This window comes from Heterocephalus glaber, unplaced genomic scaffold, assembly GCF_053883595.1.
Source record: "Heterocephalus glaber isolate CG9 unplaced genomic scaffold, H.glaber_assembly_v1.0 deba00000937, whole genome shotgun sequence".
NCBI classification, from domain to species: domain Eukaryota; kingdom Metazoa; phylum Chordata; class Mammalia; order Rodentia; family Bathyergidae; genus Heterocephalus; species Heterocephalus glaber.
Window position 1 is genome coordinate 495,707 of NW_028258173.1, and position 25,679 is coordinate 521,385.

At 49.8% G+C, this 25,679-nt stretch overlaps 1 protein-coding gene across 2 annotated transcripts in view; it reads left to right on the forward strand.

Annotated features, from left to right (window-relative positions):
* Positions 1-25,009, forward strand: part of Wdr45b (WD repeat domain 45B) — a 29,543-nt gene extending 4,534 nt beyond the window's left edge. The window contains exons 2-10 of one of the 2 annotated variants that reach the window (XM_004861044.4): positions 1,685-1,759; positions 13,835-13,936; positions 16,651-16,738; positions 17,628-17,722; positions 20,213-20,403; positions 21,905-21,990; positions 22,777-22,878; positions 23,487-23,608; positions 23,815-25,009. In XM_004861044.4, coding sequence (XP_004861101.1) covers positions 1,685-1,759; positions 13,835-13,936; positions 16,651-16,738; positions 17,628-17,722; positions 20,213-20,403; positions 21,905-21,990; positions 22,777-22,878; positions 23,487-23,608; positions 23,815-23,921 — 968 coding nt within the window. In that variant the 3' untranslated portion in view covers positions 23,922-25,009. Of the gene's footprint in view, positions 1-1,684; positions 1,760-5,225; positions 5,397-13,834; positions 13,937-16,650; positions 16,739-17,627; positions 17,723-20,212; positions 20,404-21,904; positions 21,991-22,776; positions 22,879-23,486; positions 23,609-23,814 lie in introns of those variants that run through there. The other variant, XM_087208251.1, reaches the window with a different exon arrangement.
* The last annotated feature ends 670 nt before the right edge of the window (positions 25,010-25,679 follow it).

Here is a 25,679-nt window from a genome sequence, read left to right on the forward strand (position 1 = left end):
CTCACTGTGCTGTTTTATTTGCACTTTCCTGATTCTGTGTTCACTGACTATTGGTATGACCTGTTTTGTTTTTCTTTTGCTTGTGGATTTATAAAGGTGGTTTGTATGTTTTTATACAAATCTTAAATCAGAAATATATTTTCTGTTGAAGACTAGTAGATACAGACTTAAGACTTGAGGAAGGTGTGGTAGCTGAAAGGAAAAAAATTTAACCATTATTTCTGTATTTTTCAGCAGGAAAGCTCTGATTCCTCTGTCTGGGTTGTATGATTTCAGTAACATCAAGAGGATGTTGTAACTCAGAACAATTTAAGAGATGGTAACATAGCCCGTTAATTGAGTTTCAGTTTCCAGGCCCACAGCTGGGTGTGGCGCACACCTGTAGTCCCAGCACTTGGGAGGCCGAGGCAGGGGAATCACCTTGAGTTCAAGGCCAGCCTGAACTCCATAGAGAGACCCTGTCTCAAAAAAAAAAAAATTCCAGGCCCAGGTAAATTACATTTCTGAGAATTTCTGCAAGAGTTGTTTGCACAGTGTGGACTCTGGTTGCCTGGAGTAGCCGTCATGGATCTGTCTCGATCTATGATTTTGTACATGACTTGGACAAAAAATATAGGTTTACCTTTTTATTTGGAAAGGTGGCTGATGGGACAGAATAATCTGGTTCCACAACCAGCGAGGTAGATCAAAACCAGGACAATGGAATTAAAGAGGCCTTAACATTGGCTTTCAAACCAGTTGTGCCAGAACCAGGCTTGACAACATTTCATGTGAAGAAGAATTGGAGGGTTTAGTTTTTCTCCTAGCCAGAGCTTCCTTTGCACCAGCAGTTGGGCGTGGCATTTAAAGGTCAGCGCAGTCTTGGTCCATGCCTAAGCTGGCTAAAGTCCAGGTTGCAGGAAACAAAGCTACATAGTCTTGAAATTTGAGTCCCTTTTATTTAGACCAGGAACAACCTGGATGAGTGACTTGGAGATTGTGACCATAACAGGGGTTTGAGCAACTCACACCTTCTAGGAGACGGTGTTGAGATAGAAAAAAGTCCTGGCCCGGGGATGTAGCTCAGTGGTTCTGCCATCTGCGTCGCAAGCGCAAGGACCCGAGTTCGATCCCCGGTACCAAAAAAAGAACAGAAAAGAGCAGTCATGGCTCCCCTTCCCAGTCTCAGGAGTCTGGGATTGCCCTCTGCCTCTGCCAGCTCCACCTCCTTCCCTCACCTGCTGTACCCACACTGGCCAGACTTGGCTTGCCTTGTGCCTGTTTTCCCTCACCTGTGACTTGTCGACTGTCGCTGTGGGTGGGACTAGTACATTGCCTGCTGCGGCACCCAAGAAGTGTGTTCTGGAAGTGGGGCCAGTGAGTGTGAGGCAAGTGTACAAGGAGTGCTCATCGGCATTAGAGGCAGCTTGTGAGCTCCTTCCAGATTCGGTATTCAGGCCTAGGCTGGTCCACAGGGATGCAGCAGGAGGACCCTGCAGCAGGGGAGCCAGCATTCAGAACTGCAGCGGCTCCTGTGCATGCTCAGTGCTGCAGGGCGCAGTCACTTTGTCACAGCTCTGTAAGGAGAGTGGCTGTGGCTGGGCACGCATCGTGTCTGTGTGGCTTGGCAATTTGTAGATGCTGTACCTCCAGACTGCTTGCCCTGACCACTGGACTAACCCGTCTTTTCTACCCTCTGCTTCAGGATGCTTTGCATGTGGGATGGAAAATGGATTTCGAGTCTATAATACCGATCCACTCAAAGAAAAAGAGAAACAAGGTAAGGAAATGATGGGCATTTTCTAGCTTTTCCTCTTCCCAACCCTCAAAGAACCTAAACTTTATTTTGCACGGGGGAAAAGACGGCAACATTGCTGGGGGATTGCTATTTCCGAGGGGTAAACAGGGTTCTGGCCCTTTGTAGACCCAGGCTGAGCTGTTGTCTTTATCTCTGTGAGCTCTGTGAGGTGGCTCTGTGCTGGGAGCACAGTTGGTCGGACTGGTTGGTGAATAACCTGCCTGCACACCTCCTGTCTTTGGAGGGATAAGATGTTTTTAAGGCAGCCACTTCTTCTCTTTGCGTATTGGATGTGAAGCTGTAGAAAACTCAGTTGATGAATTTAATTGCAGCATATAGGTCTCTTAACTCTTGGCCGATGAACAATAGTATTATCAAAAGTATTTTTTGAGCTGGGTATGTTGGTGCACACCTGTAACCCCAGCACTCTAGGAGGGTGAGGCAGGAGGGTTACAAGTTTGAGCTCAGCCTGGGGAAACTTGGTGACTTAGTGAGACCTTATCTCAAAATAAAAAATAGAAAAAGAGCAGGACAAAAAAAGAGAAAAAGGACAGATGATGTAACTCAGTGGGGAATCCCTGGGTAAAACAAAGTCATACTGGGGCTGGGGATTTATTTAGCTCATTGGCACTGCGCCTGCCTCGCAAGTGCAAGGTCCTCAGTTCAATCCCCGATACCAAAAAAAAAAAAAGTCATAGTGGTCCTTTTCCTATTTATCAGGGAGAAGGTTAATATTTACAGGTAGAAGTTTTCAGTTCAGGGCCGGGGATTTAGCTCAGTGGCGCCACGCCTGCCTCACAAGCACCAAGTTCTGAGTTCGATCTCCGGTACCAAAAAAAAAATTTTGTTTTTTCAGTTCAACTTTCTCTTTCTGTATAGTTTTCTTACATATTCAGCATCCCCTGGACCTTACCTTCTGGAAAAATCAAGCTCTGGTCATAAATGAAGAAATCTCACATTAAACTGTGAAAATGAGTTGACATCCTTTTCTCCCTGCACTTGTGTTCTTTAAGTTTCTGATTCCAGAACTGGTTTTCCTTTGTAAGAGGAAATCACTAGTGGAATATCATGACATCTGGTACTTTTCGTTTTAGCAACTAATGCCCTACATCAGGGATTTCAGTGTTTCCTTAGGTGGGGAACCGTTTTTCAAGTGAAATCATAGGCATGATCCTAGAATAAAAACGGTAAGTGGTACTTTATATCTGGGAGTTTCTTTCTTGAGCTGAGGTCTCTAGTCTTAATTTCTTTTTTTTCTTCTTTGGTACTGAGGATCAAACTCGGGTCCTGCGTCCTTGTGCTTGCAGGGCAGGCGGCGGAATCACTGAGCTAAATCCCCGACCCTCTTGTCTTAATTTCTTTTTTTTTTTTTTTTTTTTTGGTACTGGGGATTGAACTCGGGTCCTTGTGCTTGCGCAGCAGGCGGCGAAACCACTGAGCTAAATCCCTGGCCCTTGTCTTAATTTCTAATAGAAAGTATAAGTCAGGGCCGGGGATTTAGCTCAGTGGTTCCGCTTCCTGCCTCACAAGCCCAAGGGCCAAGTTCGATCCCCGGTACCAAAAAGAAAAAAGAAAAGAAAGTGTAAGTCAGTAGCTAGGGTGTCAGACTGGATCCATGTTGTATAGGGGTAAACTCTAGCTCAGCCACTTACCCAGGTGCTGTGTGATCTTGGGTAACTTGTCAACCTCTCTGGTTCTCAGTTTCTTTCTGTGTAAAATGAGGATGCTAATAGGACCTGTCTTATAGATTGTTGTAAAAGTGAATAAGGATGTGTAAAACACATAGATTAGTGACTGGCTCTCATGCCAAGCTCTGAGCATACAGCAGTCCTTGGTAATAGGCAATATCTTCCAAGACCCACTGATGTGTGCTGACCACAGAGAGTACCAGATCTTACTTAGGGTATTTTTTTTTGCTGTTTGTACACGTCTATGATAAAGTTTCACTTGTAAGACACAGAAAGAGATTGACAGTGATAACCAACTGTGGATCTTAGCAACCTCAGCATGCATAGTATTTTATTGAGTTTCTAGGGACTGAGTCTAGGGCATTGGGACTGAGCTGAATGCTTAGCGCTTTTTTATTTTGAGACAGGGTCTCATTAAGGTGCCCAGGCTGGGCTCTAATTTGCAGTCCTCGTGCTTCAGCCTCCCAGAATGCTGAGATTACAAGTGTATTTTTTCTTCCCTGAAGTTGAGAGCTTTGACTTTTTTTAAGAGGGAGCATTTTGTGGCTTTTCTTTGGCATATTGAAAGTGCCAGCATTGCTACTCTTGGCCTGGGGCCATTATTAAAATAAGGGTGGCTTGAACATAAGCACTCTGATAATTGAGTTGCTATCAAGTGACTGATGGGCATGTAGGACATACAGAGTGGATACACTGGCTGGAGAATTTCTGGTACCAGGGATCGAACTCAGGTCTGGCTGGAGAATTTCTGTCCTGCATGGGATGGGAGGGTGTAAGATTTCATCATACCATTCAGATCAGCATGCAATTTAAAACTGATGGATTATTTATTTCTGGAATCTTCCATTTAATATTTTTAGACCGATACCAAAGATAGCTGAAATCCTGGGGCACAAAACCAGAGGTAAGAGGGGCTGTTGTATACAGTAAGTTAGTGAAGTCAGTGTGTCAGAGTGACTCTGGTCATCTCCTGTCAGTTTTCCGTGCTTCTGATTTGTTTATTTTTGTCTTGGTTGCATAGTGAATTAAGATAGTTTTGCTTTATGCAGATAAGTATTTATGAAACATTTTAAAACAGCTTATCTTGGAAATCTCTGGATACTTTTCACTAAGTTGACGCAGAAGCTTAAAGATGTGCTGTGGAGCCAGACAAGGTGGTGCATGTCTAATCTCCGCATTTTAGGAGGATTTCAAGTTGGACCCTGATATGGGCAGCTTAGCCAAACCCTATGTCAAAATAAAAAATAAAAAGGGACTGGGTCAGTGTGAAGGCCTTGGGTTCAGTACCCAGTATTGGCAAAAAAAAGGCAGGGGGGAGGATTTAGCTCAGTGGTACCACACCTGCGTCACAAGTGCAAGGTGCTGAGCTCGATCTCCGGTATTGCAAAAAAAAAAAAAAAGGAAGATGAGCTGTGAACATTGGTGTCATAGTTGAATCATTAGCAGCACGTTAGCAACTGCTTAGTTAATTAAATATCTACAAGAAATTCAGAATTATCTCCTAAGTTCCCGCACAGTGCACCAGCTCTGACTTCTCATGTCTCTGGTGGGCAGGCTGCCGAGCTTGCTGTGTGCTGAGTCAATGGTGTGTACTTGAGGCCTGCGTTCCCAGCTCCCAGGAGCAGATGTGTCTCGGAGTGGAAAGTGGTCCTCTGTGATAGCACGTTTTAAGAAAGTCACTCATGTGGGTTCATCTGCTGTTCTTTATAGCAACTCGCATCTTAACAGCAGGCTTGACTTTGTTCCTCTTTTAATTGTAGTGGTCTCCTCTCCTGAGGGTGAGGAGGAAAGTGCCCAGTGCAGCAGTCTGTCCTCCTGTCCTCCTCCTCGTCTCTAGTGTGACCGCCAGCCTCAGTGAGGACACTGGGAGGCGGGGCCGTCAGCCTCTTGGTGGTGAGCGCACTGCCGCCTGTCAGGAGCAGGAAGTTGATGTGAGTGATGTGAGGGTAGTCGTTGGGGGTCCCTGGCTGGGGTGGTGCCCTCCCAGTGTGGCCCATTCTGTCAGCTAGGGAAGGGCTGCCTGTCTCGGTCCCACAGTGATGTCGCAGGCCCACATACAGATCTGAGAGCACCACAGAAAGCTCCGGGTGACACATTTGGACAGTCATATCCAGTGTTACAGAAGTATAAAAGAATGTGTATGGGCCGGGGATTTAGCTCAGTGATTCTGCCGACTGTCTCGAAACCGCAAGGATCTGAGTTCCATCCCTGGTACCACAAAAAACCCCCGAATGTGTGTAGTATAAAAAGTAAGCTTGAGCTGTACCTAAGGAAAAAAAAAAAAAGTAAGCTTGACTTTTCTTTTTTGAGACAGTCTTGCTATGTAGTCCAGGCTGACCTTGAACTCACTATGTACCCCAGGCTGGCCTCCTCCTGGCTGCTGACCTCCAGTCTGGCAATCCTCCTGCCTCAGCCTCTTGAGTGCTGGGATTCTAGGCGTGTGCCACCATGACTTGATGTAGAAACACAGTTCTTCATCTTTCAGAGTTAAACAGAACTTGCATAGCTCACTCTTGGCTCAGCCAAGGGCTTAGAGGTGTTCTGCTTCCTCTGGTGACCATTGTTCATGGGCTGTGTTGCGAGCAGCCAGGTGGGGAGCAGAGGGACTTGAGGACTAGAGACAGATCCATGTGGCTGGTCCTGCAGTTGCTGAGGACCTCTGTCCTGCATCCACTTGGTGGTTTCAGGCATTAGCTGCTGCAGTGGGGGCTAGAGATGCAGGGATGATAAACTGGCAAGGGACATTGAGAGTCCGCCCAGTCCAGCCATCTGGCCAAATGACAGCACAAGCCTGCAGCCCTCAGCTGCTCTGCAGACAGCCCAGTCTTGAGGAGAGCCTCTCCCCGCTCCTTGGGTTGTGGGAGTCTGTGGGAGAGGGAGGGGGACTCGCACTCCCCCTTTCTCTGCCTCTCTGCTTGGTGCTGAAACTCTGCTTTTCTTTCCACGGTTAAAGCCCAGAGACCATTGGGTGTTTCTGCCTGGTTTTGGTTGGTTTGTATTGGTGCTGGGGCTTGAACCAGCAGCCTCACACATGGACACTCCATCTTTGAGCCACACTCAGCCCCAAGTCTTAGTCCTCAGGATCCTCCTGCCTCAGCCTCTCTGATGGCTGGAATTACAGGCATGAGCTACCACACCTGGCTTCCTCACCCTGTTCTTTGTTCCTTGACATTGTATTTTTCTAAATTGCATGAGACATAGGCTGGGCATGGTGATGCACACCTGTAATCCCAGCACTTGGGAGGCTGAGGCAGGAGGATCCCTGAGAGTTCCAGGCCAGCCTGAGCTACATAGTGAGTACAGTCAAGATCAGCCTAAACGCCCTGGGCATGATGGTGCATGCCCGTAATCCCAGCATTCAGGAGGCTGAGGCAAGAGGATCACAGAGTTTGAGGCCCGCCTGGGTTACTTAGTGAGTTCAGAGCCAGCCTGAACCACAAAGCAAGACCCTGTCAATCAGTCAGTTAATAGCATCAGACAGAAATAGGCAGAAAGATGAAATGTTTACATTTTTTGTAAAGTACTTTTTTTGTTAAAGGCTTAGAGAAAATTGTCCTGTATCTTTTAAATTCAAACCTTAAAAATAAAAATAAAAAATAAAAAATAAACATTAAAAATACTCTTAAACACAATATAATTAATTGGCTTTTAGCAAAAATCAACATTTTTTCCCTTTGTAAAGCTGAATAATATATCTTCGTGGAAGTGCTTTTGTTTTGTTATTGAGGTTATTGAATTAGTTCTCCAAATCTGAGTCATGTTTCAGAGGTTTTGCATCTGTGGCCAGTTCTGTGTTTTTCTGGCAGCCAGAGTCACGTCTTGCTAAGGGGTCGTCGAGTGACTCAGTGCTTAGGGCTTGAACAGACCAGCCTGGCAAGTTGAACCTCAGTTAGTAAGGTTACTAGCAAGCTCAGCTCAGGCGGTGTTATTCAGGGACAGCTCTCTTTCTCTTGAAAAGTGTCTCAAGAATACCCTGGTTACCTTTGGACAGTCTTCTCAGATTGCTTTTCATGGACTTGTTTCTAGAACTAATTGAACCTGCCTTGAGGGGATGGTTACACTTCTGATGCCCAGAAGGCACAAAAGTTCTCTAGCAACCAGTGACATTTTATTTTCTGGATTGTGATAAAAACCATAAAATTTAACATCTGAACTATTTTCAAGTGTATAGGTCAGAGATGTTAGGTATATTCACATTGTTGTTAAACAGGCCTCTCCAATTTTTTCATCTTGCAAAATCAAAACTTTGTTCCCTGTTCTCCCTCCCCAGCACCTGGTGACCCCTGGGGTTAAACCAGAGGAGGGCCTTCGAACTTCACTCTAAGCTACATCCCCAGCCCTTTCTGATTCTGATTTTGAGAAGGTTGAACCGGCTGGTCTCCAACTTGGATCCTCCAGCCCTGGCTTCCCCCAGTGCTGGGATTGCAGGTCTGTGCTCCTGGTTTGCCGTCCTGTCTCTGCCCCTTGACGGTTATAACTAATGCTGTTGAGAACATGGGTGGACAGGTAGGTATCTCTTTGAGAGCCTGCTTTCAGTTCTTCCGGATGTACACTCAGAAGCAAGATGCTTGGGTCTCAAGGTAGCTCTTTCTGTGAGTTTTTGAAGATGCATGGCTGTGTTTTCCACAGCAGCTACACCAGACAGGGTGAGGTGCCAGGTTTCTCCGCACGGTCACCAGCAGTGTCGGGTCCTGCTTTTCTGGTAGTCAGCGAGCTCATGGTGTGCGTTCTTCCAATGACTATTGACTAAGCATCTTCTGTGTGCTTATTGGCCATTTGTAAATTATCTTTGGAGGAATGTCTGTTCAAGGCCTTTGCCAACTTTTTAATAATCAGATTGATTTTTTGTTGCCGAGTTCGTTGAAAGTGTTTGTCTTGTGTTCTGGGTATTAACCTCTCCACTGGCCAAATGATTGAGAGGTATTTTCTCCCACTCCGTAGATTATCTCAGTGATGGCGAACCTTTTAGAGACGAGTGCCCAAGCTGCACCCCAAAACCCACTTACCACAATGTCCCAGTACTGCAATTAAACCTGAATGCTGAGGTTATGGTTTAGAAAAGAACTCCTGCATTAACATCTTCTGTCTTAAAAACACAATAGCAGAGCTTGCAGTGTTGCAGACAGCTTTTTATTGAAAGGTGAGAGTTAGCATTTGCTTTTGCATGGTCAATGTGATCTTCCCTGTGGTACGGGCATGCTGATAGTTTATCAAACTTTGGCTCACACTTCTCAGATGGAGAGCAACACATGCAGCACTCAGGTCATCTGCTAGTCTGTTTCTTGTATCGGATTTGATGTAATTCAAGGCTGAAAACAGCTGCTCACAAGCATAAGATGATCTAAACAATGTAAGAAAAGCAGTCCCAAGTGTTTTCATTGACTTGAAATTATTTGGCAAAAAAAATTTTTTTGTTTGTTTTTTGAGATAGGGTCTTGTTATGTAGTTCAGGCTGGCCTTGAACTCCCTGTGTATCCCAGGCTGGCCTCCAACTCACAGGGATCCTCTGCCTCAGGCTCCTGAGTGGTAGGATTATAGGCGTGCACCCCACACCCAGCTCAGATTTCATTTTCAGAACTACCAACTATGCTGTCCTTTGTGCTCCCTTCACACTGTATCTTCTCAAGTGTTGCACACAGGCCATAGAAATTATTTTTCCAGACAGAGCTTTCTTGAAATTCCAAAAGCTCCTTTTCCAGATTTCCAAAATCTAACCATTATAGGCAGGAAAGATCAAGTTCTTCAAATTGGGCCTTATCTGGAGAAGAAAACAGGATTGTCTCCAACTTACGGAATTGTAAAAATGTGTTACTGAAATTCTTCTTTGCAGCTGCTACAGTGCTAGAAAATTCCTTGTAGATTTCCTGATGGCTTGTAGGATTGTCTGCAAATGTAGAATTTTCTGAATGCATATTTAGATGTGGAAAATATTTCAGCTGCCCACTTTCAAGGTCTCTTTCAAAAACTCAAAGTTTTCTTTCTAATTTGTTTTTTTTTTTGTATGGGGGATCGAATTCAGGACCTTGCACTTGCAAGGCAGGCCCGGTGCCACTGAGCTAAATCCCCAGCCCACTCAAATGTTTGTTTTTCCTTTTTTGGTACCAGGGATTGAACTCGGGTCCTTGCGCTTTCGAGGCAGGCGCTGGAACCACTGAGCAAAATCCCCACCCCCCCGTCCCCCCCAAGTGTTTTGATATCACAAAATATCCTTTCTGCTGTTTTCCCTACACCCTGCAGTTTGTTGTTCATTGAAGTGTAGTGTAGTCTGTGAAAAGCATGCGGTTGCTAAGCCAGGCCGCAGCAGTGAGCTATGTATGTTCCTGCTCCCTTTCATCCATAAACAGCCCTGTTTATCCAGGCAGGCTCAGGTCTCTCCAGGTCCATTCGTCCACACGAGTGGGGCACTGTACCGTGCCTGAGCCTTCAAGGAGTGCTTGAAACTGTGGAAAATTAAGAGAATGAGCCATGGTGCACTTCACCATTTTTGTCACATCTTTGAGGATATTGTCTAATTTTTTGCTGCTTTCCCTGGCACAAAGAGCTTCTTTTTTTTTTTTGGTACCAGGGATCGAACTTGGGTCCTTGCGCTTGCGCAGCAGGCGGCGAAACCACTGCGGTAAATCCCCAGCCCCAAGAGCTTCTTGATGTACAATACAGCAATACCTCGGTTTACAGACTTACTCTTTTTTTTGGTACCGGGGATTGAACTCAGGTCCTTGCGCTTGTGAGGCATGCAACGGAACCACTGGGCTAAATCCCCGGCCCCAGACTTACTCTTTTTTATGATTTGGGGTGAGTGGCTGTGTTTGTGTTTGTGTGGGGAAGATGGCCATGGTCGTGTTTGTCACTGATGCAGTTTGCAAATGGAAGCAAAATTTTGCCAAATGCTTTTGTTTGTGAACTGAATTGTTTACAAATAGAAGCGTTCATGAATCAAGGTACAATGAAACCGAGTGACTGGATGTTTTGCTTCTTTACCAAAGGACTGTTTGAAACCAGATGTTGCCCCCACCACGAAAGGTGGCCATCACTAGTAATTGAAACCCCTTTTTCTGGACAAAAAAGCCTCCATCACAGCACTGTAGACATCCATCCCTCGAGTTCTTGGAGGCAAAGACACCAGTTGCAATGTCACCAACAGCATTTGCAAAACTACCGCTTGCTTTACGGGATCATTTATATCTTTGCTTTCATCCAGGCACGCAGAGTAACAGGCTGCCTTCATCAGTCACAGGAGAGCTGCTGACTCACTGCACTCACCGTGCACAGGACTCGGTCTTTAACAGTGCTTCTTCTGCTAAGTGACATCTCAGAGATGCATTGCATAATTTTATCCTTGTTTGGAAATCATGAAAAAGGGGATTACTTCCAGACAACACGGCCTCATCAGTGAGAGGCTTGCCATGTTTTGCTGTGCACAGTGAAATTTGAAAGCTGGGAGCTGTCAGATGATTTGTTTCAGAAAGGTAGTTGAAAAAACTAAGAGACTGGGAATGATGTTTCCTCAGTTTCCCTTCAAGAAACTCTTCTTTCACTTTCACCAAGTTGGGCAACACTTTTGTGGTTGGTGTCAAAGTGCTGTCCGAGACTTGATGTGGAACACACAACGCTTTCGCTAAACAGAATGCGCAGTGCTTTCCCATTGCATTCAGTCACTCCAAACGACTGCTCAGGCCTCTTGGGAGGATCTTCCACTGTTTCCAGCTTTGCTTTTCTTTGCTATAGTCCTCTGCTGGTGTTCAAGACTTGGAGTCTACTGGGGCCAGGGATTTAGCTCAGTGGTTCTGCTGCCTGCCTCTCAAGCACAAGGTCCCAAGTTCAATCCCTGACACCAAAAAAAAAAAAAAAAAAAAGACTTGGAGTCTACAAAAACTCAAAATTTTAAAAAAGAATCACTGAATAAAAAATTTTTTTCCCTTTTGTTTTGGTACCGGGAATCAAACTCAGAACCTTATGCTTGCCAGACAGGTGAAGCACCACTGAGCTAAATCTCTGGCCCATTGCCCAATAAAATTTTATCCCTATACCAGAAATGGCTAACACCATTAGTTAACACTAAAGACTTGGCTATTCCCTGAATCAACACTCTACGGCAGTGATTTTCAGCTGGGTTTCCTCTCGAATTTGCTGACCACCAGTGGAAGAGTCCAGTGTTCCACTCATCACCAGTTTTGGGCCTGTTCTGAAAACAGCATCTGAGTGCGTTTTCTACCTTGTGAGGGCTTCTGCTAAAGTCATAGCCAGTTCAAGCAAATACATAGGTCTGTAGATATAGACATCTTTATATATCTCCTTGCCCTTGTTTTGCATAAATTCTTCACAAACAACTAAATATGGTGTTGTGGATTCAGTTATTCCAGGGGGACAGCACCACATTAAAAGAATCTCAGTCTCTTAATTAGAACATCTCTTTGCTAAATCTTTGATATTAAATTTCAGTTTTTCATAAGAAAACTCAAAGCTAAAATCTTGTGTTAATAAAAAAATGTATTAAAACTCACAACCAACCAGTCGAAGCAAATATATATATATATATCTTATTTCCATCCTGGAAACACACTGACCAGCCATTCAGAAGCTCAGATTGGTTAAGATCATGATGTCATCACCTAGCGCTGCTACTCCTTTCCCAGGATGCACATGGCCCCTGTGTGTGCTATTACCCGATGCTCAGGTGTCCGGCTGGTGTTGGGGTGGCTTGGCTCTCATGCCAACAGAGAGGGCTCTGCGTGCCCCCATGGCACGGGTGCCATAGGTTTGCCACTGCTGGACTATGTTTTCACTCTGTTGATGTATCTTGTGTAATCTTTAAGTTTGATATTGACCAGTTTGCCTATTTTCGCTTGTACTGCTTGTGCTTTTGGTGTGCATAGCCAAGATATTGCTGCCAAATCTAACATCATGAAACTTCCCACTTTCTCTTAGGAGTTTTATAGTTTCAGGCCTGACATTTAGGGCTTTGATCCATTTTCAATTAATTTACTTATTTTTACTTATAAATATATATGTGTATATATATATATATTTTAATTTTAAAATTATTTATTTATTTTTATTTGTTTATTTATTTTGGTACCGAGGATCAAACTGGGGTCCTTGTTGCTTGCACAGCAGGCGGTGAAACCACTGAGCTAAATCCCAGGCCCATATATTTTGTTTTTTAGACAGAGTTTCACAATGTAGTTCAGGCTGGCCTTGAACTCATGGTGATCCTCCTGCTTCAGCCTTCTGAGCGCTGGGATTACAGGTGTCCGCCACCAAGCTCAACCTGAGTTAATTTTGTTTATGGTATTGGTAGAGTCCAACTTCATTCTTCTTTGTGTGGATACGAGGAGACTGCCCCTCCCCACTGGGGTGGCCAGCATTTCCCTCAGGGAAGGCAGTTAGGAGGGTGCTTAGGCTTTGATCTCCCAGGGCTCATGCTCCTCAGAGTGGCCCGGCCTGCCGGCCTTCCTGGGTCTGGCTCAGTAGGTTGGAGGGAAACCCCAGCTGGAGGGCTGCATTTTGTGCTGCTAAGGGAAGGAGATGTTGCAGGCATTTGGGTCTGTACCTCCTGTTATAGCCAGCGTTAGGTTGTTCTCATTGGACAGTGCTGCTTAGTCCTTTCTAGGCTTGTTGGGCCCGTCCTGGAGAGGGCTGTTGCTGATGCATCTGACCCGAGGTACCCAGCCACAGGAGAGTGAAAGTCTCCACGGGCATCTGGTTCCCCACATGTCCCCTGCTGTGCCTTTAGTGTCTTGAGCTGAAGGTCAAGCCGTGCTGCTCTCTGGGGGGGCCTCCGAGGACATGGAGTTTCTCGCCGTGTTTCTGAACCCTTCAGACTGAGCGGAGCAGGAGGTTAAGATGATGAGGCAGCCCTTCTGTTAGTATATGTTAGGGCTTCCGGTGCGTGTTCCCAGCTTACAGGCTTATTTCAGTGAGCTGGCTTCTTGGGTGCGGTGCGCTGTGTGTGCGCTGAGGGAGCCAGTTAGTGACAGCGAGGTGCTGCCTTGATTCAGGGCCTGAATCTCAGGTGCGTGGTCAGGCGCCGTTCTCATTTCTACTGGCGGTTGGATGTAGACTGTTGATGAAAAATGAAATACTGGGGCTAAGGCGTTAGCTCAGGGTACCACGCCTGCCCTGCAAGCGCAAGGTCCTGAGTTCAGTCCCTGTTACTGAGGGAAAAGAAAAATGCTGATTGCTACAGGTCTTGACTTTTCAGTTGTACTTGCTGATTTTTTTTTTTTGGTACCGGGGATGGAACTTGGGACCTTGTGCTTGCGAAGCAGGTGATGGAACCAGTGAGCTAAATCCCCAGCCCCTTGATTTTTTTAGTTGTAAAATAATTCATATTAACGTATTAAAATTATCTCTAAAATTATCATTTCAGAATTTTTAGAAGGAGGAGTTGGCCATGTGGAAATGTTATTTCGCTGCAACTACTTGGCTTTAGTTGGTGGTGGAAAAAAGCCGAAATACCCTCCCAACAAAGGTAAAGTAGTCACACCATTGAGAACCTCCTTCCTTGTTGGGTCTCCGAACTTGGTAGGCAGCTTACGTTTGTGGCCGTGTGTGGTCTGTCCTCGTAGTCCTGTGAGGTTTGAAGGCAAGGTGCAGGAAGAACAATGCAGGAGGATTGGAGGGTGGCAGGGATGGCCCTGCTCTGGAATTGGGGGGGGGGCACCCTGGGCTGGTGGCAGGGACTTGGGTAAAGATGGCGTGGGGAGGCCTCCTCTCCCGAGCCACTGACCAGCGAACACTAATCTGGTGGCTGCATAGAGCAAGAAGCCAGTTTGGCCTGGGGTGTCCTGTGGCTCGGGGTCCAGCCCGTTCACGGCCCAGTGAGGCATGGCTTTCCTGACTAGCGTGTGGGCTCTGCGCCTGTGTGCCAGCTTAGCCCAGCTCTCAGCTGAGGGGAGAGGCCCTGAGGGAAAGCCCGGAGAGGACAGCAGAACCCGGCTTGCCAGGATGGTGCTGGGAAGGGGTGGGGCAGACAGGGCCAGGAGAGCTGGCATTGGTCTGTCGGGAGGGGAGAGCTGTTCACAGGAAGAGGTAGAGAAGTGGCAAGCACATCCGCTGATCCTGGGGTGCCGGAGTAGCGTGGTCCCCGGAGAGCTGCCGCCCTGGTAGCTAGTGCGAGTGACCACTGTGCTTTATAGCAGATGGAGCCGGTTTCAGGGTGGGCACGGGGAGGGAGGAGGGAGCTGGGGACAGGAAGGAGTCAGGCAAGAAGCAGGCTGGGAAGACCAGCCCCGCTGGGGTGGGAGCAGTGGGGCCAGGGGTCTCCCCGAGGCCACACCTTTGGGGTGGGAAGGCCTGGCGGAAAGAGAGCAGGGGGTGGCGGTGCTGGGAAAGGCCTGGCAGCAGGAGGCCCTGGGCTCTTTGCCCTGTACTGCAAGAGAAAGGGGTTCTGTGGAAAGGCTGGGCCCTGGGTGATTTGCCAGGCTCACTGTTTCCCGAGAGTTTGATGTGGGAAACAGAATGACACCCGGGTGATGTTACCACTGACACCTTTGCCTTTGCTTTGGAATTAAGAGCTGAAAAGTGACAAGGAAAGATATTGCAGGGCGTGGAAGTGTACACCTGTAACCTGGCGCTCTAGGAGGCTAAGGCAGGAGCGCTGCAAGCTTGGGTCCCACCTGGGCCATCCAGTGAGACCTGACTCTTGAGTTAGAAAGACTTGGGGTTTAGCTCAGTGTGAAGGCTCTGGGTTCAATCCCCAGGAGTGAAAAGTAAAAAGAGAGAAAGGAGACTGCTGGCAGGCTGAGACTGGCCTCGGGCAGCCCTGCTGGCTCCTGGTCTCTGAGCACTCCAGGGCGGATGGGGTGTCTGTGGCACCTGGCCGAGGTCCTGGGGTCCCACTCAGCTGGTAGCTTCCTCCGTGTAGTAAGAATTACTTTACCCTCAACTTGAGGGTGGCCAGGACCCTGCTGGTGATGAGCTGATTGTTGTGTGGTCATGGAGAGTTGGTCGTCCCTGAGGAACAGAAGGAGCCAGAAGGGAAGAAGTGGGGCGGCCGGGAGACCCCTCCCTGGGCTCACCCTGCACACTGCGGGGGCATGGGATCGGAGGCTCTGATCTGCAGGTTGCTGTGTGTACTAGATAACCTCAGGTCTCTCACCTATAAAATCTTACTCTCCTTAAAAAAGTAAGTTGTTTAAGAAGTGGTCATGGTGGTAGAGTCTCTTACTCAGGAGGCTGAGGCAGGAGGATCACAAGTTGGAGGCCAGTGTAGGCAACATAGTAAGAGCTCATCTCGAAAAAAAAAAAAAGAATTTGAGAAGTAAAAAAGTCTTAGAAATTGTGTAAGCTTAAAAGAAAGCAACTTAGGCCAGGGATTTAGTTCAGTGATTCCGCTGCCTGCCTAGCAAGCGCAAGGTCCTGAGTTCAATTCCCGGAACCAAAAAATGAAAAGAAAGCAACTTTCCAATAGGTTTTTGAGTATCTGTACTTTTTGGTACAATCTAAAGGCATTTTTAAAATAAAATTTATTTTTAGAGCAGTTTTACCTAAATTGAATGGAAAGTGCAGGGAATTCCACATACATCCCATCGACAGGCACAGCCCCACTGCCCCATGCCCGAGTGCGACTTCACTGGCAGGTCCCCACCAGCGCTCAGCTGTGCTCTGGGTGCCCTCTAGGTGTGCGGCACATGGGTACTGACAGCTGTGGAGGGACATGGGTCTGCTGCCACTGTGCCCTGCGCTCTGCCGGACCCACTGCCATTAACCCCCTCAGACACTTCCCCTTGCTTTAAACCCTTAGCCCACCCTTCTTTCCACTTGCTTCTTTAGTTGCCCTGTCATGGTTGCCTCAGTGTCCTAAATCAATTGAAAATGTTTCATCCTTCACGGTCGTTTTTCCTTTGGGAAGAGCCAGAAGTCACAGGTAACAGACCTGGTGAATAAGGTGGATGAGGACACAGCATTGTGGTTATACACGAGCCTGCCTTTCTGTTTATTTTTGATCGCACCTTGTAAAGACACTCATGAAAGAGGACTCCAGGACTGCTCCAGAGAGTGGCAAGGAGTATGGGATAAGTGCTTGAACTGAGGAGAAGTAAAACAATATAAAAAGCAGATCAGTTCCCACTCACTAGGCTAGGAAGGGCTGGCAGAGACTAAAGCACACGCGTGTGTGTGAGAGACAGACAGAGCGAGCGTATGCAAGCGAGCCTGCTGCAGTGGCTCCCTCTTGTGTTGCAGTGATGATCTGGGACGATCTCAAAAAGAAGACTGTCATCGAGATCGAGTTCTCCACGGAGGTCAAGGCAGTGAAGCTGCGGCGAGATAGGTGGGTTCAGTGTCCGTCAGGCGTGTGTCATGTTCCCAGAGAACACCTGCACTGCCTTTCTGTCAGAAGAAAACGTCTTCAGAAATGCTGTAGTAAGATGTCGGGAGGGCCGGGGATTTAGCTCAGTGTTTCTGCCGCCTGCCTCGCAAACGCAAGGTGCTGAGTTCCATCCCTGGTACCAGAAAAAGAAAGGAATCTGAAAGCATAATTTGCAGCTAGGCATGGTGGTGTGCACCTTTAATCCCAGCACTGCTGCAGGACAGGAGATCGCTGTGAGTTCAAGGCCAGCCTGGACTACATAGTGAGACCCTGAGTTTAAAAAAAAAAAAAAATATATATATATATATATATATATATATGTATATATACACACACACACATGTGTATATATATTATAAATAAATAACAGGCTAGGGATGTAGCTCACTGTGAAGCCCTAGGCTCAGTCCCCAGTACTGAGGAAGGAAAGGCAGGCAGGCAGGCAGGCGGCATCATCTGCCTTGTGGACTTCACCAGGCTCCTCCAGATGCGAAGTGCTCTCGGAGGCTGGCTGGGACAGGTGCGAGGGGCTGCTCTCCAGCGTTGCCCTGGGACACATGCCTCCCGGGAGACTTGGAACAGACCTCCAAAGGGCCCCTGCTTGGGGCCTTATTCAACAACACTCCTTTCTGTATATGGTGTTTCCCGTGTTTCTGAGTTCCAAAAAGATAACAGAAGTCATAGCCCAGCATTCAGGAGGCTGAGGCAGGAGGATTGCATGAGTTCAAGGCCAGCCTGAACTACATTGTGAGACCCTGCCTCAAGAAACAAGTAAAAAAAAAAGAGAAATCCCAAGATGTTTGTGTCTCACTTTACGTAGAGTGGAGCTCTGATCATCTTTTCTTTGCAGAATTGTGGTTGTCCTGGACTCCATGATTAAAGTGTTCACATTCACACACAACCCCCACCAGCTACATGTCTTCGAGACCTGCTATAACCCTAAAGGTGAGCACTGCGTGGGACGGGTGGCAGTGGTTGGCCCCGCGGCTGCAGGCCTGTCCTGAGCGAGGTGCCAGGCCGCAGTGCCAGGGTGGGGCATTGCCTGCTCTGGAGAGCTGGGAAGGAGGAGCCGGCTCTTCCTCCACTGTCCCTGGCTCTGGCCCTCAGCACTCATTCTCATTCCACACCTGGGAGGTGCTTCCCACCCCCCTGCAGCCCAGATTTGAGTCCCAGGAGCTCGTGGTGGACCCCCGAGCCTGCCATGCCCTGTGTTGAAGCTGCTGAGCTCTGGCCTTAGCATTTCCTTCTGGATAGAGGGTTCTGAGGCCAGCTCAGTGGTTCATTGGGTCATCTTCATATCCTTATAGATTGTGAGCTTTTCCCGTAGCTCTCTTGGGGTATAAACCACACAACTCATGTTTTTGTTTGAAATGGTTCTGGCTGTGTTGCCCAGGCTGGTCTCAAACTCTTGGGCTCAGTGACCTTCCTGCCTCAGCCTCCCGAGTAGCTGAGACTGCAGGTGCACCACTGTGCCCAGCTGTGTTTAACTTTATACTGTACAAATGGCTGCGTTTACCACTTGGGTGGTTTGCCGTGTGTCGTCACTGTCATTAAATATCTGAGCAAAGCAGCTTGTAGGAGAAAGGGCTTGTGTCTGCGGGCGGCCAGCTCTGTGGCTCTCGGGGCTGCAGTGAGGCAGAAGTGTCTGGTGTGGGTGGTGGAAGAAAGCTGCACCCCAGGCCATAGGACATCCTGTGGGGACCACGACTGCCCCATCTGCCCAAAAGGACTGGCGATGTGAGCATCTTTCCGCACGCTGTTTCTCTGCGTATCTTTTGTGATCTATGGCTTATTTTTGGCAGCCCTGGGGATTGAACCCAGGGCCTCACACTGAGCTACAGCCCCTGCTCTTTTTAATTTTAGACAGAGTCTTACTAAGTTGCACATGTTGGGCTGGAACTTGCAGTCCACCTGCCTCAGCCTTCCACAGCGCTGGGTTGTAGGTGTGCACCTGTGTCTGCCCAGTTTCTTAATTAGCTGATTGTGTTATTATGAGGTGTTGCAGTTCTTCCTGTATTCTAGACCGAGCCCTCGTCTGACAAGCTTCTCGTGCTTTGTTCTCAAAGTCTAATTGCGTTAGATCCTGTCTCATCTGTTTCAGGTTTTTTTATGTGAGCTGTAGGCCAGTGTTCTTTTTTTCCTATCTGAATATTATTTTTTAAAAAGACTTTTTTGCTGCACTGAACTACTTGGTCCCTTCGTTTTGATCAAACCAGTGGTTTTGCCAGGGATTTTTAGCTCAGTGGTTCCACTGCCTGCCTTGCAACTGCAAGGTCCCAAGTTCAATCCCCAATACCAAAAAAAACCAAACAGTGGTTTTCTGGATGCCTCAGTCCTCGTCCTGGGCTGCACTTTGCTTGTTCTGCTCCAGGGCTCTGGGGCTCTGTCCTGGGCCGGTGCCACTCTACCCGATGCCCAGAGCTTTGAGTAAGCCCCGAAGTTAGGCAGGCTCACCCTGCTGTCATCCCCAGGTTCCTGGCCACTCCCCACCCTTGTCTCCCTTGCGCCTCTCCCTGCTGTCTGCAAAGTGTTGGCTGTTGCTGCCGACTCTGGCAGGGGGCAGCGCTCCTGTCCTCAGCCTGGTAGCCCTGGGCCAGGGACAGGGGTTTCCTGAGGAAGTCTCCTGCATCTTTTGCTAAATTTCCTCTGAACCATGCCCATGGGGTTTCTTGGGTGGGTTTTTCTGTTTGGTTTGGTATTTTGAGACAGGATCTCCCTACATAGCTCAGGCTGGCCTTGAACTCATGGTGATCCTCCTGCTGTAGCCTCCCAAGGGCTGAGATTACCGGCCTGTACCCCCATGCCCGGCTTCGCTTAAGCTATTTTTTATGGAGTTTTTCTGTTTATATGGGAATGGAGGGTGCTGGGGCTTGAACCTAGGGGCACTGTATCACTGATCTACCTCCCCAGCCCTTTCTTACGTCTTTTAAATTTCGACATGGGGCCTGGGTAAGTTGTCCAGGCAGGACTTGAACTTGGGATCCTCCTGCCTCAGCCTCCCAAAGTGCTGGGATTACAGACATGTGCTACCATACCCAGCTTGGAACTTTTTTTTTTTTTTGGTACCAGGGATCAAACTTGGAAACTTGCTCTTGTGAGGCAGGTGGCGGAACCACTGAGCTACATCCCGGCCCTTGGAGCAGTTTTTTTATTTTATAATTTTGTATTGCCTTCTCAGTAGCGGGTACTCCCAAAGACAGATGGCAGATCTTCTCAGTAATCAGTTGTTCAGGAAATGTTTCCGCTTGTGAGAGTCTCATGGGTGGCCGCTTTGTTGTCCCTGGTATCCAGAAGTCTTTACGTTGCCTTCGTTATTCTGATACAGATGTATGCTGTGCAAACAGTAGTTATGTTTTCTGAGCAGAATGTGGGTTTGGCTCGTGAGGAGCGGGCCTGTGGTCTGGTGTTAGTGCCGATGGCCTCCTGTTTCCGCAGGCCTCTGTGTCCTGTGTCCCAACAGTAACAACTCCCTGCTGGCCTTCCCGGGCACCCACACGGGCCACGTGCAGCTCGTGGACCTGGCCAGTACTGAGAAGCCCCCCGTGGACATTCCCGCTCACGAGGGCATCCTGAGCTGCATCGCTCTCAACCTGCAGGGAACGAGAATTGCCACCGCCTCGGAGAAGGTAAGTGTGCTCCGCCTTGGGAGCACACCTGCAGGCCGGCCTGGGTGGCGTGCCGCGTGGGGTTCGGCCAGGCTCCACGCGCCCGGGGCCCTGCAGGGCGTGGGGCGAGAGGGCTAGCAGCACTGTGCAGGGCCGCGCCGTGGCGGCAGGTGGGTGGCTGAGAGCTGTCCTCTGGGCACTGTGGGAGGAGTCTCGCTCACCTCCTGTGCCCAGTGCTTTTCTGCCTTCAGCTGGAATTAATTTGGATTTTGAAGCAAGAAAACTGAATCTTTTTACTGTAGTTTTCATGTAAAAGCGCAAGCTCAGGCTATCTGTGGGGAATTAGAAACCAGCAAGTGGGGAGGCCCACGGCCTCATGGAGGGGCTGCGGGCTGGGCAGAGGGCTGGGTAGGGTCAGACAGTTCTCTTCAGAATGCTGTCGGAGGGCTGGGGATTTAGCTCGGTGCCACCGGCTGCCCAGCAAGTGCAAGGTCCTGAGTCCGATCCCTGATTCCAAAGAAAACCAAACAGAATCCTATGGACTAGCCACAAATGTAACCTCATGTCCACTCTCGAACACGACTCTTCTCCGTAGTGCGCTTTCTCTTACTCTTACCTGTGGACTCTTCTCACCCCACAGCCTCTTACTGTAAGACACAGCACCCCATCCTGAGGACAGGGTTGTGTCCCTCACTCTGCTTTCCTGCCGGCGGTGCCCTCCGAGGTGGGGTGCAGGTTGTGTCCTCCCAGCGCACAATGTCTCTAGTCCCTGGCTTCGGGCAGGCGTCTCAACTCCACAGTGAGCCAGAAGCCACGCTTTGTTCTGTGGTCTTTTCCAGGCTAGCGCTGCATGGTACAGAACTTCCTGCACGCCAGGCAGGGGTTGCCTAAGTCGGAAGCCCGCTCTCCCCTGTGCCTCGCTGCCAGTGTGGTCTGGCTGTGGGCGTGCAGTGGGCCAACCCGGGCCGTGGTGTTGGGGCGTCGGGGGTCCTGTAAGTGCTGCACAGCGGCTCAGCAGCCATCTCTGGGCCGCCCCTCCATGTCCCCACGAGAGGCTCCGCTGGGTCCCAGACGGGGCCCTGAGATGAGGTTTCCTACTGTAATAGAAGTTTACTGAGGTGGTAGCAATTCTGCTTCTGCCGCTAGGAATCTGCATGGTGGGTGATCCCCGCAGCTGTGTCCTCTTGGGCAGGCAGGGTGGGGTGTGGACAGCCTGGGCCTTTGCTGTGCAGCTCCGCCACTCAGCCCCTCCGCACTGCGTCTCCGCCCCTGTGAGGCCTCCATTGCAGGCTTTCTGTGGACCAGAGCAGCCTGGGCATTAGGGGCCGCAGCTCTGTGGTCCCCGCCCAACCCAACTGGGCCAGGTCTGTGGGCCGCAGCGCTGCAGCCCCTCTGGTAACCCGCGGCCTGGGCGGGGAGTTTGGGAAAGGGAGTGTGTGCCCGTTGGCGTGTGAATGCAGATCATTTCAGAGACTCAGAGTTGTGAATCGTTGATAATGAAACACTTCACTGTTTTTCAAAGGGGACCCTTATAAGAATATTTGATACTTCATCAGGGCATTTAATCCAGGAGCTCCGAAGAGGATCTCAAGCCGCCTACATCTACTGGTAAGGGTGCAGAGCCTGACCCTGACCCACTGTGGCCTGCACGGCCATGTGGCCAGGACTGTGGCTGCTGGGCGGACGGCTTCAGCTCTTTTTGTTAGTGATTTTTACTTTATACTATGTGGTATTTTCACAAAAGTAAAGGACTGCAAAGCCGGGCTCAGTGGCACATGCATATGATCATTATTCCAGAGGCTGAGGCAGGAGGATTGCAAGTTCAAAGCTTGCCCGGGAAAATTTGCATGACTCTATCTCAAAAAATAAGGGCAGGCCATAAAATACACAGCGACCACTGTGGTACCTGGCCTCCGTGCACGCGTGCACCTTTGTTCCGAGTCATGTTTCTGTGGCATTTAAAGCAAATGCCAGAGGCCTTGCTGGCTGTCCTCAGTCTCTCGACGGTGAGCCTGGGGCCTCCCAGCCACTGCTAAGCTAACAGCTGGGTCCTGGCCTTGGATGCCATGAGCTCTGCTCCCTGAAGGCTCTCGGCAAGCAGACACTCGGCCAGCACCTGCCCAGCCCCAGTGCCCACCCTTAGCACAGCCCAGCTGCCAGCCCCCTCACCCAAGCCTCGTGCCGAGGCCCAGGCCCAGGAGAGTCCCTGGCACACACCAGGCTGGGCCCCAGGGCACAACTGCAGGCATGGCACGCTGCAGGCAGAGCATTTCTTAAGCGCCATCTTGGGTGGGCAGCACAGGAGGCCCTCAAGCGAGCTGCCAGGGCACTGTGCGCTTCAGGCTGTTCTCGGAGTCTGCACAGCGCCCGGGCTTCATCTCCTGCTCTCCGCAGCATCAACTTCAACCAGGACGCCTCCCTCATCTGCGTGTCCAGTGACCACGGCACAGTGCACATCTTTGCAGCCGAGGACCCGAAAAGGAATAAGCAGTCCAGGTGGGCTTAGCACTGGGGAGGGAAGGGCCCGGGTGGAGGGTTTGCCGTTGCTTCCGTGGGGACAGGGCTGGAGTCCTTATCTGTCAGGAGGGAGGTGTGTGCTGAGTGCTCAGCCATGCCAGGGGTTCAGGTCCTGCAGAGGGACCGAGATGGCCGGAGAGGGTGGTGCTGGTGCTATCACAGTCATCTCTAGCTGGCGTGGTGGCAGGTGCCTGTAAACCCAGCGCTCGGGAGGCCGAGGCAGGAGGATCGCCACAGTTTAGAAGCCATTCTGGGCTACAGGGTGAATTCAAGGCACCCTAAATGACATAGCAAGAACCTGTCTCAAAAAACCAAACCAAAACAACAAAAAACATCAGTTTGAGGCCAGGAGTGTAGCTCAGTAGTGCAGTGTCTGCCTGGCAAGCACAAGTCCCTGTGTTCGATTTCTGTTACCAAAAAAAAATTAGTGTTTTTGTAAGTAAAAGATTAAAACGAGTAGAATTGAAGAAATCATTCAGTTGAAAACTATTTACTGGAACACTTTAGTGTTTTTAGCAGCTTTCTGGATCTCAGCAGGTAACACTCGTGTGTCTTTTCTGTTCCTTTTTTTTCCTCCCTGTTCTCAGTTTGGCATCAGCCAGCTTCCTTCCAAAATACTTCAGTTCCAAGTGGAGTTTCTCCAAGTTCCAGGTCCCCTCGGGCTCTCCCTGCATCTGTGCCTTTGGGACGGAGCCAAATTCGGTCATCGGTGAGTGGGCCTCCTGGGACGGGGCTGCCCGCCCGCCTTCCAGGGTTCCCAGCGTAGGTGCATGGCGTGACGGGGCAGCGCGGGGTGGGGTGGGGTGGGGTGGGGTGGGGTGGGGTGGGTGTCCTGGCCCAGGCTGCAGGCAGCACGGCGCTCTGCTGGGAGACCTGTTGGGGTCCTCCTGGCTGACGCGCTGTCTCCTGTCCTAGCCATCTGTGCTGACGGCAGCTACTACAAGTTCCTGTTCAACCCCAAGGGCGAGTGCCTCCGGGACGTGTACGCACAGTTCCTGGAGATGACCGACGACAAGCTGTGACCACGAGTGCCCCCCACTCAGCACCCCGAGGACACCTGGGGCTGGTGCCAGTGCCCCAGGGCCTTGGGGAGAAGGGGCTGGAAGGACTCTCAGGACTTGGGTCTCAGAGCCATCCCGGGCTGTCTGCCTTCCTAAGAAAGGCTCCCGTTCCCATATTAGAGAGAATAATCATCCAGGCACGACAGACACTCAGTAGCTCGGGAGCGTGTGCCCACTGCCGCCGCCACCTTTTAGTTCACCTGTGACGTTAGCGATAGTGGCTCCACCCCTCACACCAGCAGAGGCTGCTCAGAACCTGGCCTTGCTGGGAGAAGACGCAGCAGAGTTTGTTCCTGCGACGGATCCCATGGTCTCCCTGAGCCTGCGGCGGGTCAAGTAGGTACCCTGCAGCACCCCATGCACCCCCAGGTGAGAAGAGCAACCTGCGCCCAGGGACACCCTGTTGCCCAGCCCTGGTGGAGCCATGAGGGTGCACGGAGGTCCTGTCCTCAGGTTCTGGGGGACACAGCCCGCTCTCCTGGGTACGTTTGGGTTCAGGCAGAGTCTGCCCACTACGTGTAGGGAACAAAGCAATGCATAGACTTTGAAGGTTAAAGAAGACACTGTCACTTAGGTTAAAGGACTTCTCCGTAGAGGGGGCCTGGCGTGCCCGTGGGCCCTGTGGTGTGGGGGAGATGGCTCAGCCATGCGTCCACCCTTCCTGTCCACCTCTCCGACATCTGTAAGTAGCTGCACACTAACATTTGGGAATGAAAGGCACATACCATTCTTAAAGATTTGGTAACTAAAATAGATTATGGGCTTCATGTTGTCCATGCTCCTTGAGGTATATATTTTAATTTTCTTCAGTTCCCTTGAAAGAAGCTTAACGTAATGGTTTTAATTTCAGGCCGCAGACATCTACAGCCTGCATCACAGCAGGTCCTTGGTTCTGCCACTTCCTTGTCGTGTAGCCGACTAACTTCATACATGGGTTTTGATGTCCAGGATGCATGTTGTTGCCTTTATGTGTATTTAATCATGAAATTTAATTTTACACTTGTACTGTTTCTTTTAAATAAAAGTGACTAACTTTGTTGTATTCTGTACTCTGAAGAGTAGAGCAGTATGTTGTGAAGGCAGACGTTGCTCTCCTAGTTGGAGAACCTGGCTGGATGGAGCTTTCAGGGCTCCCTGCCCACGTGCGCCCCACACTGTCCTGTCAGCCAGGGCCCGGCCGGGGCCTCCCGCACTGTGCAACTGGGGAGTTTCCCGCCCAGCCCTGGGGAGCAACCGGCTGCAGGAGGCCAAACTGTGGCTCTGTTGGTCCTGCTCAGAGAGCAGAGGCGGAGATGGTGATGTTTGAGTGTGGCTCCCTGCCTGTGTCCCCCCGGAGAGGTGATGTCCTGCCACCCTGTGGGGAGACGTGCCTGTCCCTCTTAGCTGGTGAGCCTTGTTTTCTCGGACACGGCAGTGCTGTCTTGGTAGGGCAGGGGAGCAGGACAGTCCTTTACATTTACAGGTCCAGTGTGTGGTATCCCCAAGTGGAGTCAGCGTCGGGGCGTTACCCTGAGGGTGTGCAGAGGAGGTCGAGTGAGGACGTGCAGGGCTCGGCCCCTCGGTGTGGGCCAGGTGGGCCCTGCACATGGGGCCCTGGAGCTCCTGTCAGCCTGGACGCCTGGGTCAATGGAGCCCTGCCGTGGCCTGGCCCTGCACTGGCCTAGCCAGTGTCCATGTGGCAGCCTCCCTGGTCACTCCCGCAGCCCGTGCTGTGCCGTT